The 17,274-nt window shown below is 33.6% G+C and overlaps 3 protein-coding genes across 4 annotated transcripts; 2 read left to right on the top strand and 1 right to left on the bottom strand.

The window, feature by feature from the left end:
- Nucleotides 1-318: 318 nt before the first annotated feature.
- Nucleotides 319-5,120, top strand: LOC114306230 (cell division control protein 2 homolog). 2 transcript variants are annotated; one of them, XM_028251433.2, is made up of 9 exons: nucleotides 319-449; nucleotides 1,414-1,468; nucleotides 1,559-1,743; nucleotides 3,415-3,538; nucleotides 3,657-3,830; nucleotides 4,239-4,414; nucleotides 4,520-4,607; nucleotides 4,688-4,741; nucleotides 4,860-5,120. In XM_028251433.2, exons 2-9 carry the CDS (start codon nucleotides 1,460-1,462, stop codon nucleotides 4,935-4,937), a joined length of 888 nt encoding a protein of 295 aa, XP_028107234.1. In that variant the 5' UTR covers nucleotides 319-449; nucleotides 1,414-1,459; the 3' UTR covers nucleotides 4,938-5,120. The 2 variants fall into 2 exon arrangements, with proteins under 2 accessions (XP_028107234.1, XP_028107235.1); XM_028251434.2 differs by having other exon boundaries at nucleotides 418-632.
- Nucleotides 5,121-5,862: 742 nt separating this feature from the next.
- On the top strand, nucleotides 5,863-16,206 carry LOC114306169 (cell division control protein 2 homolog). The gene is made up of 8 exons (XM_082872159.1): nucleotides 5,863-6,027; nucleotides 9,252-9,436; nucleotides 10,071-10,191; nucleotides 10,647-10,817; nucleotides 11,539-11,702; nucleotides 11,793-11,880; nucleotides 15,129-15,182; nucleotides 15,754-16,206. Exons 1-8 carry the CDS (start codon nucleotides 5,863-5,865, stop codon nucleotides 15,841-15,843), a joined length of 1,038 nt encoding a protein of 345 aa, XP_082728285.1. The 3' UTR covers nucleotides 15,844-16,206.
- Nucleotides 13,485-14,459, bottom strand: LOC114310271 (auxin transporter-like protein 2). Its single transcript, XM_028256221.2, has one exon. It carries the CDS (start codon nucleotides 14,327-14,329, stop codon nucleotides 13,592-13,594), a length of 738 nt encoding a protein of 245 aa, XP_028112022.2. The 5' UTR covers nucleotides 14,330-14,459; the 3' UTR covers nucleotides 13,485-13,591.
- Nucleotides 16,207-17,274: the final 1,068 nt, after the last annotated feature.

Below are 17,274 nucleotides of genomic sequence, written 5' to 3'. Positions count from 1 at the left end.
GGGAAATTTCATTTCATCTCATTTGGCGGACATCCATATATATAAACATATATGTTTAGGAAATCAAGTACTGAACATAAATAAATGAATTCAGATATATCTTTTTTGTTAAAATTAAATTTATAAATCATATGAGTGAATTATGATTTTCATGATAAATTCAAATAATGCCTAACGGTGGGGATAGAATCATTAAAAAAATTATCACAATACATTACAAATCAGGGGAGAGAAAGGATTTTTTTTTTTTTTTTTCTTCTCTAAAGGAGTGTTATTACTGCCCACAACTCTATCTCTGCAAAAGATAAATAATAAATTATTCATACTTATCCTCCAAATACCCAACTGGGGAAAATTTCAAATTTTGGACACAATTTTCAACATTATATATATGTACATTATTTATTTCTCAACTACGAGCAGAGATATATACAGAGCAATTTCATCAAGTAATCACTCTCTCTCTCTCTCTGCTTATGCAGTTCGCTTTCTTGCTTTAAATTTTCTGATGTGTTTAAATCCTTGATCAAGATATCCACATTTCGATACATAAGTTTGGATTCAGTCACTTTACAGTTTCCTTCAAGAAGATCAAGTTCATTCAATCTACTTCTTTGAATAATCTCACAAAAGTGAAGTTCTCCGCATTTCGATTCTCATTACTTAATCTTTTGATAGTTGAGGTTTTTATCAAAGAAATGAACATAGCTGTGTCCCCAATCTATATAACTGTTTTGAATCTGAATCGCTTTCTGGATATAACAGAATTGAAATTGTTTGAATATTGTTGATTATGTTTTTCGAATTCATGCTTTCTCAATTTCCTTTCTTTCTTTCTTTGTTTTGTTTTGTTTTTTTTTAAAGATATTGATGGATGAATATCAATAGATTTATGAATATCCACATATTCTTATACATATGCTATATACATTGTTACTCTGAGATTATCACTCAATAACTTCTCTTTCTCATCTTTTGATACACATAATTTCTGGGTTTTCCATTTAACAAAAGTTAAGTTGAAATCAATCATATATTTAGGTTGTGTTTGGGTCATGGATTGGGTAGGGATTTGAAAAGGGAAAGGAAAAGACTTGGGAAATGGAGAAAAAATTTGGCTTATATTTCATTTGCATTTCTCTCATGTTTCTTTTTTGTTTGCAAAACCCTATTTAAATCTATAATCCAAACACAACCTTAGTGATTTTTTCTTCTTTTTTAATTTTATTTATCTCTTTCTATTCATTGCGCATATGGGATGCTTGTTTGCTATTTTTAAATTTTTTGGGAAATGTTTGCTTTAAGTTAATTTTCAGCCACACCAGCTTTATTTATTTATTTATTTATTCTGTGCTGTTTTTCTCATTTGTAATCAATGTATGATTAACATTTTTAATGATCTTTTTCATATAGATCGCTATATCTTTGTATTGTCCTTCAGCATCTTCTAGACAATCAAATGGAAAAGGTAGAGATTCTGTTTGTGCATATGTAGTTCAATATCATTGTCATCAATTTATGTTGTATTTGTCAATAAAGCTAGCTGGTGAATTGGCAGTATGAGATGGGTGAGATTATTGGACACGGTTCCTATAGTCTTGTTTACAGAGGTCTTGATCTTAAGACTAATCAGACTGTAGCTATAAAGAAGATGCAGTCTATGCCCTACGAAAATGGTGTCCCAACTACAGCAATCCGGGAAGTCTCTCTGCTGAAAGAGATGGAGCATGACAACATAATCAAGTAAGTTACTTGAAGTTCTGATGACAAAAAAAGAAGAAAATTTTTAATGAAAAATCTGACCGCTGTTTCTACGCTTTGTGTGAATGCAAGAGCATGGGCACACAGAATTGAGGTTTTTGAGTAATTAACATTACTATAAGAATCAAGGACATGGACATGTGACACGACATGGACATGTTGACATGCAAATTTTAAAGAATTCAGGACACGACATGTTTGGGGACACATGCAAAACATCGACATGGACATGTTGACATGCAAATTTTAAAGAATTAAGGACACAACCCGTTTTGGGACACGTGCAAAACATATAATTTTATATATTTACTATATATCATTTTTTAAATATTTAATATTTATTTTATGTCAAATATTTAATTTTATTAAATTTATCAATCTTTGGTATGTTACTTTAGTTTAAAAAAAAATATATATAATTTTTTTGAATAAAATGGTCCTCGCCATGTGCCTAAGGTGTTCTCAATGTGTCCCCAACGTGTTCTTAGTGTGTTCTAAGTGTTTGACTCTCTCCAGCGTGTCTAACACATGTCTGGAGCGTGTTTATATCCAACATGTGTTAGACGTCTGTACCTCGCCTCCAGAGAGGTGTCTGTGCTTCATAGACACTACCTTTGTGACAATCTTGGAGCAACAAAAGTGTTACTAGAAAACATTAATACCTTAGCGATTTACGTTTAGGAATGCATATTTTGAAATATGGTACACTATCATTCTGAAAGAGTAAACTTAGCAATCCAAATTGATTCCAATATTTTTTCCACGTATTTTCTTAAAAGTTTTTCTTTAAGAGGAATCCAATCAAATATAATGAATTAAAATCTAAAGAAAGTGGAGTTTTGGCATGACATACTGCAAAAACAATAGATCATAAATGCTTGTTAAATCTTCTTGTACATGTACATTTAAAAAATAATAAACTATATCTTATTGGATGTCTAATTATTAGAAGAAATTACTCTTACATTTAGTATCTTAAATTCTGATAGTGTGATCCATACAAGCCTACTCCTATCATTATGCATTTTAGAGCATGTATCGTAGTTTTCGTTCCTCGTATTGAAACAATCCACATTACAACTTACAGTTGACATAGGCAGGAACCTTCCCTCATGCAACATTATGATTAATACACTTGTGTTGCCTAAGGATGTCACAAAAGATCAAATTAAGCATGATCATGACAATTGTGTATGGTGTCAAAGAAATGAAATATTGCATCTAAGTAACGCGATCTTGTGACAGTTAACCCACAATTAAGTCCTCATAATTTCTGACCAACTATGAAACTTGTTTCATTACCTGTGTATAGCACCAGTTAGAAAATGATTTCCATATCACATTTGACCAATCAAATGAGCGCAAACTGAAGGCAAGAGTAAACATTTTGCTTGTATTTTTGTGGAGGTTCATGAAGATGCTTTTTGAAACTTGAAAGCTGTCTTTGGCATGGTTTATTTTTGTTACTGCAAAAATATAAGAGACTTATGAACAAGGAAGTTCACAAGCAAACAAACACAACCCCTGATAAATAGATTTCATTTGAATCCAATGTGGTTATAAACACTATTTTCTTTGACAAATAAATTGCATCCTTACTATATATATATTTCATTATTTTCCTCAAAAGATAACTTACCAGAAACTTAACAGGTTGCTGGATGTAATAAGCAATATTGATGATGGATGTTGCATCATTTTTGAACATCTGGACCTTGATCTAAGGAAATTCATGGCCACTTATCCCCAGGATTCTAAGGATCCACGAATAATAAAGGTGTTATGATCTTTTCATGTAGTATTTTATATACTGCTTGTTTGTGTATTATGATGTGTTGGCTTCTTCTTTTTTTGTCCACCCCCCCCCCCCCCCCCCCCCCCCCCACTTTCTGCAGAATTTTCTGCATCAAATTCTCTCAGGTATTAAGTACTGTCATGAGCACAGAATTCTCCATCGAGACTTGAAACCTTCCAATTTACTGGTAGATCTCAATTCCTGCATACTGAAGATTGCAGATTTTGGTTTGGCCAATACATTTCATCTTCCTTCTGGCGGATATAGTCCGGAGGTATTTCTTGTAGCGTTTAAGTTCATTTCACCTGAATGTGGTCTTTATGTTGTCTGTTTTCATTGCTGTTTCTAGTCCACAATGTTTTCATCTAATTTTTGCATTGTTGGCTTGGCAATTATGAAATTCTGGTCACTTTCACTTTACATGATGTTCACATATGATTTTTCTTTTCCTTTTTTGTTTTCTTTCCTGAAGTACATTGGTTAATGAAACATTCTTCTTTTAACATTTGTTATTCATGGAATTGCAATCGTCATAAACGTGATGTATTGGAATGATTAAAAAGTGTTTCAAGGCCGTCCAAACAACAATATTTCCTTAAAATGAAGTTGATTTCCGTAATTGGATCTCTAAATTTCAATTGCTGTGTGTGAATGTAATATAATTGGTAATTTTCTTCTTCAGGTAGTCACTCTATGGTACAGGCCACCCGAAATGCTCCTTGGCTCCCCACCATACTCCACCTCTGTTGATGTGTGGTCTGTAGGCTGTATATTTGCTGAGATGGTTACGCATTGGCCTCTGTTTCTTAGTAGTACTAGTGACCTCTCCAAGATTGGCCAACTGCATAAAATTTTTAGGTGTTACATGGCTTTCAAATACCTTTGTTTGTGCACGCAACATATCATTTTCTGTTTTTCTTTTTCCACTACAATCATATTTATGTTCAATTTCTTTTATTGAAGCATTATGGGGACACCAAATGAAAGAACGTGGCCTGGAGTGACTTCACTACCGTTTTATCGCACTAACTTTCCCAAGTGGAATCCTAAGGTAATATTGAATTTTCTTCAATTTTTTTTTTTGCAAGTCAAATGGTAAAATTTGCAATCGCTTTCCCTTTCTTCGTGCAGAACCTGGTAGACTTTGTTCCTAATCTTGAACCAGATGGAGTTGATCTTCTTTATGTAAGTAGTTGTTTTCTAATGTGTTCCGTTTACTTTATTTTTCTTCTTCTTCTTCTTTTGGTTTATACCTCACTCTTTTGAAGTATGTAGTAATGTAAATTTCCCGATTTTCATCCAGAAAATGCTCTGCATGGATCCATCTAGAAGAATTTCAGCTTTTGATGCACTTAGACATGCATACTTCAAGGATTTATGATGATGATTGATGAAGATGATGATGATGTTCCTTGATTCCATGCCCTTCACTTTTACTTTGTTTTGTTGTTTTCGTTGACATAATAGCAACTTTAATCTAGGATTGAATTTGAGTTAGGTAGGTGAGCTTTCTTTCATTCATTGTAAATTCTCTCTCCCACTCAAAGCTTTTTGCTGCAACCAATTTGTGCTTTGAAGTGGTTCAACTTGTAAATTCTCTCCCTACATCCCATTTCCTTCAATTTGGGGAAATTCTATTTCCACACGCCTAGTTACCTGAGTGTACACACTTAATGAAATATTATTTTAATGGTAATTATACCCTAAACTAAAATAACCATAATGGACATCCACCGAACACTTATAATATTATATGAAAATATTCTCTGTACACATCTTTTAAAAAAAAAAAAAAAAAAAATCTCAATGTATATTTTTTGAGTATAAAAAAAATTAAATCCTAACTTCATCATGGATAGCAATCAAATCAGAGAACATCACATGGCTCTATCTGGAAATTTTCCCTCATTATTTTCTCTCCTCTCTCTTCTTCTCAGCTCAATTTCAAACAGTCATACCCAGACATCTAAAACTCAGAGCATTCAATAGTGGTCGATTGGCATGTCCTTCAGCCATGGACCTTAAGATGGTGGGGATCCAATTCAAGCCTTGCTCTCATAGTGATGACTTATCATACATAGCATTCAAGTCTACATGGAATGGCGGGATACTGACACTTCTTAGGGTTGGTTTGAGGTGTCTTAAAAAAGTACACTTTTTGTCTTTTTACGAAAAGATGTGCAGAAAAGTAGAGAGGTGATGTGATGAAAAAAAAATAAAAAGATAAAAAGATAGATTATATAGTCTATGCCAAACCAGGCCTTAAAATAAATATTGATGACACAACCATTTCCTTGCTAATGAACATGGTTGCCTATGAACACTGCCCTGATACCCGTGCTCGTCCCTTATGGGTGACCAATTATATATGCCTTCAAGATTCGATCACTGACTCTGCTAACGATGTTAAGGAGTTGAAATATGCAGGTATCATTTGCAGTTTTCCTAGGTACGATGATGAAGTTGTGAAAGTAATCCATGGAATAACGGTTGGGATGGTGTCAGATTGTAGAGATAGAATTTATTTTTAGGATTAGTGTGTGAAAAGTGGGTTGATGTGGTGTGTATACAATATATGAGTTAAGGGTGTGATTGGCATAATTGGTGTGTGAAATGAGAACAAAAATTAATAATCAAACTACTAAATGTGTGCACTGAGGTAACCATATGTGTGGAAATAGAATTTTCCTTCAATTTGGTTTCAAGAAATATTATTGTGGCCCTTAAAATTGTCTTTGTTTGGCATTGCTTTTGTTTTTTGTTTTCATTTTTTGGAAACACATAATTTTTGTTTGATGAATTGTTCCTAATTAAAACTATTTTGGGATTTTTGTAAAACACCTATTTTTAGGAAACACCAAAAAGTTTATTGTTTAATTTTTAAAATTGTTTTGGCACAAAAATGAAAAAAATAAGAAAATAATGCGTGTTTAAACTTTTTATTGTTTATCGTTTTCGAAAATATTGAAAAACGAGAACAAAACGAAATGAAAATGATAACAACAGTCAATTGAACATTTTGGTTTGTTTGGTTTGTTTGATTTGTTTGTGACTATTTATATTTATTATCTTTCTTTCTTTTCTTTTTTTTTGGGTTAAGAGATTATATTGAACCTTTTCTTTTCAATAAAACTATTTACATCATTCTTTCTACACAACTTTTTTGAACAATTTTACCCCATGTGTAAATGTTAAACTTATATGTTTTGTGTGCTATATTTAGAATAAAAAAATAATTCTCAGCAAAATTATGCAAGAGACGATGGTTTGAAGCAAAATTATTTCTTGTTGTTAGGTAAGAGATGTGAAACTAATACAAAATCTTAATTTTAATTTTAATTTTTTTTAATTTTTAAAGACAATCAAAATTTGAATCTTAATTTGTTAAGCAAAAGAAAATAAAAAGACTTATATATATATATATATATATGTATGTATATATTCATTTACCAGGTAATCAAGTTAAAAAACAAAAAAAAAAAAAAATTATTAACAATTAGCTGCTCATTTCATTTTCATAATACAACCAAAGAAATTTTTTTCCACATTCCTTTTCCTTTCCTCTCTATAAATTTAACATGCAAATATGGCATTAATAAAATTTAAGTTAATATGCATAATGATATTAGTACAACGACAAATGAATCAGTAAAAACTAATGTAGTGTTTGGTTTACTTTTTAAAACTCAACTTTGTTTTTAAATCATGATTTGGATAAAACATGTTAACCAAACATATTTTTAAAATACAACCTAAAATTATTTTCAAAACTTCTCTCTTCTCTTTTTATTATTATTTAATATTATTATTATTAATCAATCTATCAATCACTTTTTTTTCTCTCATCTCTCCTCAATTCTCTCACATTCTCTCACATTTTATACATTAATCAATAAAAATAAAATAAAAAATTTACAAATCATTCCAAAACTATTTTCAAAACTCATAACCAAACAAATTCTCTTTTTTCAAGTTATGATTTAAAAACTCAAAATATAACTTCACGCTCAAATCATGATTCTAAAACTAAATCAAATGGAATGTTGTGAAAAAAATTGAAAAAAAAAAAAACTCTTTCACTTCCATATGATTTTATAATTTTGAGGGATAAAAGTAATTTATAAAAGTTTAAAAATATTTTTTTAATATTTATTTTATGTCAAACTAATATCTATCAAACCAATCAGGGCATTGTTTGGGTTGACCCAAAATCCATTTCCATAAAGAATCCAAACTCTTCAACTCCGGGCCGGTTAGCAGTGCGGGTCAGGAACGGTATCCAAATAGGTTTAACCGTTTTTGCGAAATTGCAAAGATTTTGAGGGTGAAAATTCCGTTGTAATTTGTAATATATATTTCGCGCCTAATATACATACAATACAAAATTCATTTACATTCTCTCTCTCTTCTCTCATTCTTCCAAAGAAGCGAAGAAAGGTGAAAGCTCTCTCTCTCTCTCTCTGAATTGTGTTATCTACCATAAGATTATTGTCTCTTGTTGAACTTGATTGGTTAGGCTTTGTACATGTTGAATTTGATGATTTTCAAGTCTTGAAATCACGAGATCTGAGTTTGTGATTCAAACTGTTAGGCTATTCAATCTTTGATTGTTGATTCCATAGATTCTTCAATTTCTTTTCTCATTTTTTGAGTCTGCATTTTATTATGCATTCTGTTGATGCTGTTGAATCGAGGCATATTAGATGCAATGCAACATATCATCGACATGTATTGGAGGAATTGTAATCTCTTTGTGTGTGAATATCATTATAATTGAATTAAATACATACTGATATGTATATATAGATACAATATTTTGTGCATGTTGCATCTTTATAACTGAAGGTTAGGGTGATCATGAAAGGCTGAACTGTTCGTTGTTTGTTGGAAGGACATCATGAGATTTTGGGGTTTTGACTCTTAGTCTGTGTTTGGAAGGGGATTTCTTCCTCAAATCCTTGATCCAAACATGACCTTAAAGAAGCCTGGACTACAGAGAACAGAAAAGGTTTTGCATCACCAAGGATGTAAAATGATATCTCAAGTTTGCATATTTCTAGAGGCAAACTATCTTTGACAGAAATTTTCAGACATTAATTCATTTAAGAAATGTGTTTAGATAGAACGACATATATGAAAAAAAAAAAAAAAAAAAAAACTCACCAAATCAGCAAGTTTCTAGGATTTATTCGAACTTTGAGAGTATTTGGAACTTGTATTGACCTCTTTGTCTTCTATGTATTTTACGTATATATGTTCATTTCAATTAAGACATGGCTGACGAAAAATTGTCTGATGTGGCTTCTATTTATGTATCAGCTTTTAGTGAAGCAGTTCAGCCTGATAAATGGATGATAAGGTGAGGATATGATTGGGCTTGCTTGATATTGTTTTCATTTTTAATGTTTTCAATTTTCATTTTCCACTTGTGTTTTCAGAAATAGGAAAGAATGAGTTGTTCGAAAACAAACATTTGTCTTCATATCATATCATTTTGTGTGAAAACAGTTTTCAAATATTCAGAAAACAACTTAAAATAATTCTTAAAAAATGGGTGTTTTCAGAATATCATTTTCAGAAAACAGTGTGACAAACAAACAAAGTTATTGTTTTCAACTTTTCTTCATTTTAACGTAATTTTCAATTTTATACATTTTTGCACTTGTACTGATTGATCTTGCTCATGAATTGGCAGTACCTTGTGCTTGAACAGATAGGAAAAGGAGCCTATGGCACGGTTTACAGGGCCTTTGACTGTGTCATCGGTAAAACAGTGGCTATGAAAGCTGTTCCGTTCAGGAATAACATTGTAGGTATCCCAAGCTCGGTAATACGAGAAACCTCCCTTCTGAAGGACATGGAACATGAGAATATTGTCAGGTATACACTCCCTAAGAGTGTGTGTGGGCTTTGATTCGCAATTCACAATTCACTTATGCTATGGTTGGTTGGGAGATTTGAGTAGGGATTTAGAAAGGGAAGTAGAAAAGGTAGGTGAAATGTGAATAAAACATACTTATATTTTATCTAGTTTCACACACTTTTTTCCTTTTCCTTTCCAAATCCCTCCCCAAATCTCCCAACCAAACACAACATTAAGTCTTTTAGTTCGTTTTATACAAATTTTAGAAATTTAAATTGATGTTTACTACAATGATGATAAGCCTGTAATGTTATCAATATTGCCAGTAATAATTTCTGTCTGTACGAACACTTCATTCACATGAAATGCAGCTGAGAAAACACAATAATGTCCTTGAAAATACAAAAACGATGATTATTTTTTGCAAAAATAAAGAAAATATAGAACAATAGGATACAGTTGATTCAAAGGGATATTTTCCTTTGCTTGATGTCATTCCCCATGTGTAATGACGATTTGGTATTTGGATTATTTAATTTTGGTTTTTAGCTTTTTCCGGTTTCTTTGAAGTGATGGACTAATGATGTGTCATTTTCTATGATTTTATGGAATCCTATGGACAAATTCTTTGATGGAGTTTTGGTTTTTCAGGCTGCTGGATGTACAACGTCATCAAAACAAAATATGTGTAGTTCTCGAGTATTTGGAATTCAATCTAGCGGAGTTCATGCGAAAATTCCCATCAACCGCTAAGGACCCACAAATTATAAAAGTGAGCCTCTTTCAGCCACATTGATTTTTTTGCAGTCAACTTACAGAGAATGATGCTATTTTCATTATTGGAGTTCATCTACCACATAACATTGGGTGTTAATTCTCTCTCTCTCTCTCACACACACACACACACAAACCAATAGGATTCTTGTTAATTGTACCGATACCCTTGGATATTTTGTTTTTTGCTTCCATTAAAGAAGTTTTTATATTGATAATGTTTTACATATTGTACAGATAATTACAGATAATTTTGAATTATATATGTTTTTTTATGTTATTTTCCTAGGAGATTGAGGTGAATAGATCTCTGCATTGGCAATTTATCAAATCCCTACTAAAATCCATGATCCAAACGTAGCCTTTGAGATTTGTCATTGAAGTAGATCATAGTTTTGCTGTAGAAGTATTTCCTCTCAGTTTATGAGTTCATTTTGATTTATCTTTTTGCAGTACATTTTGCTTCAGATTCTTCATGGTGTTGCATATTGTCATTCACAAAAAATTATCCATCGGGATTTGAAGCCACAGAATTTGCTGATAGATCGGAATAAAATACTGAAAATTGCAGACTTTGGACTGTCCAGGGCAGTTGATGTCCCTCTCAAGATATATACAAAAAAGGTAATGCTGTTCCTCTCAGGCCAGTTTTCAGTATTTGCTGTCCTTGGAATACCTGATTATTTTAATCTACGAATGTTCAACTGCACCTTTGGAAGATACAATTTCTTCATCTTGAACAAAGAAATATCTTCTTGAATTGGCATGAAATCAATTAATCACTTGGTAATTTCAATATTGGAATTAATTGGTAAAATTGGCGTTAAGAAGTACGGACACATGACATGATATAGATACACAGACACACAAGCATGACAATTTTCAAAAAATGCATGACACGACACGTGGGAGACACGCATAGAATATATAATTTTTTATATTTATTATGCCATATATATGAATATATCATTATAAGATAATAAATAAATACAATATAACATTATAAATTGACATTATTTTTCCTTTATCATCTTGTTCTAATATTTTGTTCAAACTTTTAATCAATGGACACGTGTGTTTGAGCAATAGACACATATGTCCTCCAAGTGTCCAAAGAGTGTTCAAATCTAAATTCTTTTTAAAAAACTAGGACACATTTGGATGAGTGTCGGATAGGTGTCAGGAGAGTGTCCAATGAGTGTCAGTGTCCAACATGGACACGACATGGATACGCTGCCTTTTTAGAAGTGTCCGTTCTTGCCCTCTCTAGGCACAATGCCATAGGTGCTTGGTTATTTCACAGGTGATGTGTGTTTGCTCATATTGCTGGTGGCTCTCTCCTCAGGTGGCAACTCTTCATTATATGGCTCCTGAAATCCTGTTTGGCGCTGGCCAGTACTCTGCACCTGTAGATATATGGGCTGTGGGTTGTATATTTGGTGAAATGGTGACGCATCGGCATATGTTCAACGGTTGTTCCGAGACTAATCTATTAGTCAACATTTTCAGGTTCCATATAGTTTAAATTCACCCCTCTATGCCCTGTTATGTCTTTTGTGTTGTAAATTCCTTTCTTACATCTAGTTTTTAAACATTTAGGCTTTTGGGCACACCAAATGAAGAAACCTGGCCTGGAGTGACCTCATTGTTTCCTTTCATCAGTAAAATAGTCCAGAGTCCTCCTCAGGTAATGAAGGTTTGTTGTAAAATTTCACTTCTTGTTGGAACTGGTTTCTTTCCCCTTGGAGAGAAGTCCTGTTTTGTCCAATTGTCACCATGGGTTCCATTCTAATTGAAAGATTAGTTTGAGAGAGTGAGAGAAGATAGAGAGAGAGAGAGAGAGAGACACTGAATTGTTTCTATTATGTTGTATATGTTTACAAAGAAATGTACACTCTCTTTATAGAGAGGAGAGGCAATCATAAGATGCCAATTGGCACCGAAAGTATAAAGCAAGGGGGGACATATAATTATTAAAGCTACATATAATTATTAAAGCTAAACATAATGATATACTAAACATACTTACTGATATACTAACAATACTAACATATAATAATATACTAACAGCCCCCCTCAAACTCAAGGAGGATAAGTACTAACCAACTTGAGTTTGGAGAGAGTAACAAAACAGGAAAGTAAACTGATAAATAAAATAAAATAGGATAGGAGACACTGTATGGTTGTGTCAAATCGTTGTTGAAGACACGGTATGGTCGTGTCACACCGTTGGAGAAGACACGGTATGGTCGTGTCAGACCGTTGTAGCAGAGAATGTCTGAATCAATGTCGGGACAGTTTACGGGGTCATGCCGGACCGATGTAAAAGCTGACCGGAATCAATGTCGGGACAGTTTATGGGGTCATGTCGGACCGTTGTAGAAGCTAACCGGAATCAATGTCGGGACAGTTTACGGGGTCATGCCGGACCGATGTAGCAGACACTGTGTGGTCGTGTCAGACCGTTGTAGAAGACAGTTTATGGGGTCATGTCGGACCGTTGTAGCAGGACAGGTTACGAGGTCATATCGGACCGATGTAGCAGGACAGTTTACGAGGTCATGTCGGACCGATGTAGAAGACAGTTTATGGGGTCATGTCGGACCGATGTAAAAGATTTTGGTGGTGCACTAAGGGGGCGACTTAGGGAGTGCGCCATGGGGTGGCTTGGGTGGTTCCCATGGTATATAACCATGCTCATCAGCTTGGGTGGTTCGCATGGTGTGTAACCATGCTCACCATGAGATAGGTATAACCCCCCCTCAAACTCAAATAGGTGGGAAGATAAAAACCTATTTGAGGTTGAAACAAAGGGATTGAAAGTGGAGCAAAGCAGCTCAACACAGAGTGGAGATGGGATAAAAAAAAAAAAATAATAAGAATAAAAATGGTATAAAGGTTTTTTTTTTTGTTTTTGTTTTTGTTTTGTTTTATTTTTGTTTTTTTATTTTATTTTATTTTATTTGTTGGAATGAAATAAAAGAAAATGTTGAAAAATCAAAAGTGGTTGGAATGTACATATATATAGATAGAGATAGAAAATAAAAGAAAGTTGATGAGAGGAACGGAACCCGGAGGAATAATAATAATAAGAATAAAAAAAATGGGTATCATGGAGTGGACGGTGGTACAAAAATATTATTTAGAAAAAAGAGGGAGGTGGTGGAATGATAGGTCAAAAGTGAGAGGAAAAGAGAAAAAGAGCACATGGGTTGGGTCATGGATGCTGATGGTGTTTATAATAATAATAATAATTATAATAATAATAAAATGAATGAGATTTCAGAGAGCAAAATAAAAGAAAAAGGTAAGGAATGTGATGATTTCTGTCCCTTGGGCGTGAAGGTGGTGCTGGTAAGTGGCGGTGATGGTGGTGTTGGCAGCCAGGTGTGTCAGGTCTATGGTCGAGAAACAGCCGGAAATGTTGACGCCATTGCATGCATAATTTCTACTGTGACAGCATGTCCACCGAAGGTGTATAGTATATTAGTGGCTCCGGTGAAATATAGTACCAGCTTTGTCGGAGCCGAGTGTGTCGCACCATCCTTCTGGCCATGAACAAGAGCTGCAATGGTCATGTACCAAGCAGTGTATGTGGTCATGCCAAGGCCTAGAAAAGACCAAATCCTGTAGTGGTGGAAAGATGGTATGAACACAGTGGTTGCACAGCAAGCTCCAAATATGTATGTCCATGTCCTCTTGTCCAATTTGTCATTGATATAGTAAATGTTACTTGCATATGCAATAAGCTGTATTACAGATCCAAATAAAAGAAAAGTACAGTTGAAGGCAAGACCCACTGCTTTCCAGTAAGGACCCAACAACCCATCTAGCACTTCAAACCACTGAATGACATGGTTCTTGAAATTAACATTTTCTTTCTCCTTTCTAGTTCTGTACTCAATGTACAGAACACTGATGAGGTAAGCTGTCCAGCTACCAACGAGACCATAGAAAACCTGAAACAGAATTCCAGAGAGCATACCCAGCTGAGAGAACGAGTAGGGCAATGTCAACAGAACTTGAGCTACTTGATTGGAAGCACAGTTAAACCAAGCGTCGTCGCCGATGTGAAACAACCTAGGGCAGTGCGTGGAGCATCGCGTGTGCAATTCGTTGCAGTTGGATGATAGCATGGAGATCTGCAATTTGTGTGAACAGTAGTGCAAACAGCGGATTGAAGAAAGGAAATTTCAAGTCTCCTTTCATAACCCTCAATTCCAATTGCAGAGAGTTGGAAGATGCAGGAAAGTGAAGGTATGTGTAGAAAATTCCAGCGGGCAGCGAAGGCAAAGTTGCCGGCCGGCTGCCCGCCGGTGAGAAAGAAATACAGGCCTAAATCTTATGGCTCTGATACCATGAAAGATTAGTTTGAGAGAGTGAGAGAAGATAGAGAGAGAGAGAGACACTGAATTGTTTCTATTATGTTGTATATGTTTACAAAGAAATGTACACTCTCTTTATAGGGAGGAGAGGCAATCATAAGATGCCAATTGGCACCGAAAGTATAAAGCAAGGGGGGACATATAATTATTAAAGCTACATATAATTATTAAAGCTAAACATAATGATATACTAAACATACTTACTGATATACTAACAATACTAACATATAATAATATACTAACACTAATAATTTGAACCGTTCATCTTATAGATCCCTATGTATAGATCATCCATGAAAAAAATTAACTTGATCCAATAATTTTAGTCGCAATATTGTTTTGAAAATAGCCGTCTATTTTCTTGAAGACAAAATAGAAATTTTTTTGTATAGCTATGATGATGGAACTGACAAATAAATGACTTGGACCATCAAAGTGAGACCTGTTGTAGAACTTACGAGCCCAACTGGACAGAATCAAACTGGATCGTTTCTTGTTGTAGCATCTTAACAGGTTTGATTTTTACCTTGGCTTCCATTATTCCGTGCAGGACCTGGCAGAAGAAGTCCGGGGCCTTGAACCTGCAGGAGTTGATCTTCTTTCTGTAAGTATATGTACTTGAAAATATTCAGTAGTGGCTATCTTGAAAAAATGGTTTAATCATCCTCATCTAGATGCTTGACATTGATTAGAGCAATTTAATGCTCACTGCATAGAATGGAATAAATTATCTAATCTGAGTGTGTCTCGGATTCAACCCAGATCCTGCTTTTCACACGGTGGCGACCCACACAATTCGATCACTCCCGACCAATAGATTCAACCTGTCATTTGTGTTTGGGTCTATTTTGAACTGGTTTTCTACTTTTCGGATCTTTGTATTTAAGGGGTTATTTTGAGTTTGTAGGGTTAGAATGATCTTGAGAGAAAGCCGGCTCAGTATAATATGATCTACATTCATAGTGAAATTTCTCTGATCTTTGCCTGCAGCTATAGGCTTATACCCGAAACATGTTTGTTATGCTTTAGCTTTTCTCAGTTTTGCCTTTGCCATTACATTGTTCTTGGTAGCAATATGTGTGGATTCTAAAATTAGAGTCCAGGGGCATCAAATGCAATTATCATCAAACATGTTTGTGGTTGTTTGCACTTATCCCTATGTTTGTTTTCCCCAGAAAATGCTCTGTTTGGATGCCGGGAAAAGAATCACAGCTCGGGATGCTCTCAAGCATGCTTACTTTAGAGATGTACAGAATCCACCTTGATTTCCTGATGGCAATCCCATTCTTCTTCTCTGCTGTTGCATGGACTGAGAGAGATTGTATGGATCATTGTCCAAGTTGTCATTGAATCTGGTTCAGTAAGTACATAACTACTGCATAATAGTGTGCTTGAAATGAACATTCTAGAAATACTGATTTCTCAAATTACATCCATAGCATAAGTTTTTTTAGTTTACTCCATGTTTGTAGTTGTAGATGGATCATTTCTTGATCTGCAATGTGAAGTAATGCAGTCTATCATTTTGTTGCATCCAAAAAACTCTGGCTATACTCTAAGGGAGCGTTATTGGATTGTACTCTTTGTCTAATAGATTTACTAGTCCATCGTTTGATTAGAAAAGTGAATATCTGACTAACCCTTCGTTTGTTTGTTTTCCATAATTTTTTACATTTGATACAATGAAAAACGAAATCAATGGAAAACAAACTTATTTAGGTAGAAAATGTTTTTCACTTTTAAATGGTAGAAAACATTTTCCGAACTAAAATCTTACTAATGTTACCTTACTATCACTGTCATCGCTATCATTACTATCGCCATTATTGCCATGCCAACCCCACCACCTCCACTACCACCAAATATAAAAGATTTTTTTTTTTTCAAAAAATATTTCCTAAAAAAAGTTTTCTGTTAAAAAATATTTTCTATCCAATCAAACAGAATGTGATAGTCAAATATATACATAATTTTCAATCAAATAATCTAAAAATTATTTATATCAAGATTGTTAATCTATTGCATTGCAATTCTTTTTATCCACTCCATCCAAACAAATACCCTTAATAGAATTGGCGAGGAGTGTAAGTCAAATATATAATAAAAAAGCTATTTTGTTTATCGTTTTCGAAAATATGCAAAATGAAAACAAAAGGAATTGAAAATAACGAGTGTTTTAAGACTGCTTGTATTTATCAACATTTTTTTTTTTTTCTTTCCTCTTTTGTTAAGAGATTATATTGACCCTTTTCAATTCAATAAAACTACTACATTTTTTTGCACAACTTTTTTGAACAATTTTACCCCACGTGTATGTTTTGTGGGCTATGTTCACAATAAATATAATTCTCAGCAAAATTATGCAAAAGATGGCGATTTGGAGCAAAATTATTTTCGAGATGTGAAACTTATACAAAATTTAAATTAAAAGGAAAATAAAATTGCTTATAATATAGGGTTAAATTCATTTTATCTCTTTGTGATTTGGAACTGGAGTATTTTACCCCCTATTATTTAAATATAGCTAGAAAGTCCTCATGTGATTTTGAATTAAAGTGTTACCATTAATTTTTCCATCTAGACTAATGGAATGTGTATTACACACCAATGAAATTCATACAACAAAAGGACAATTTTACACTCATTTTCTCCAAATCTAAAATTAGATTAATATGTTAATTAAATTAAATTAAAAT

The sequence above is a fragment of the Camellia sinensis genome, chromosome 5 (genome assembly GCF_055761805.1).
Source record: "Camellia sinensis isolate YWXY chromosome 5, ASM5576180v1, whole genome shotgun sequence".
NCBI classification, from domain to species: domain Eukaryota; kingdom Viridiplantae; phylum Streptophyta; class Magnoliopsida; order Ericales; family Theaceae; genus Camellia; species Camellia sinensis.
The sequence above is the reverse complement of the archived record's forward strand: the minus strand, read 5'-3'. Positions and strand labels throughout refer to the sequence as shown.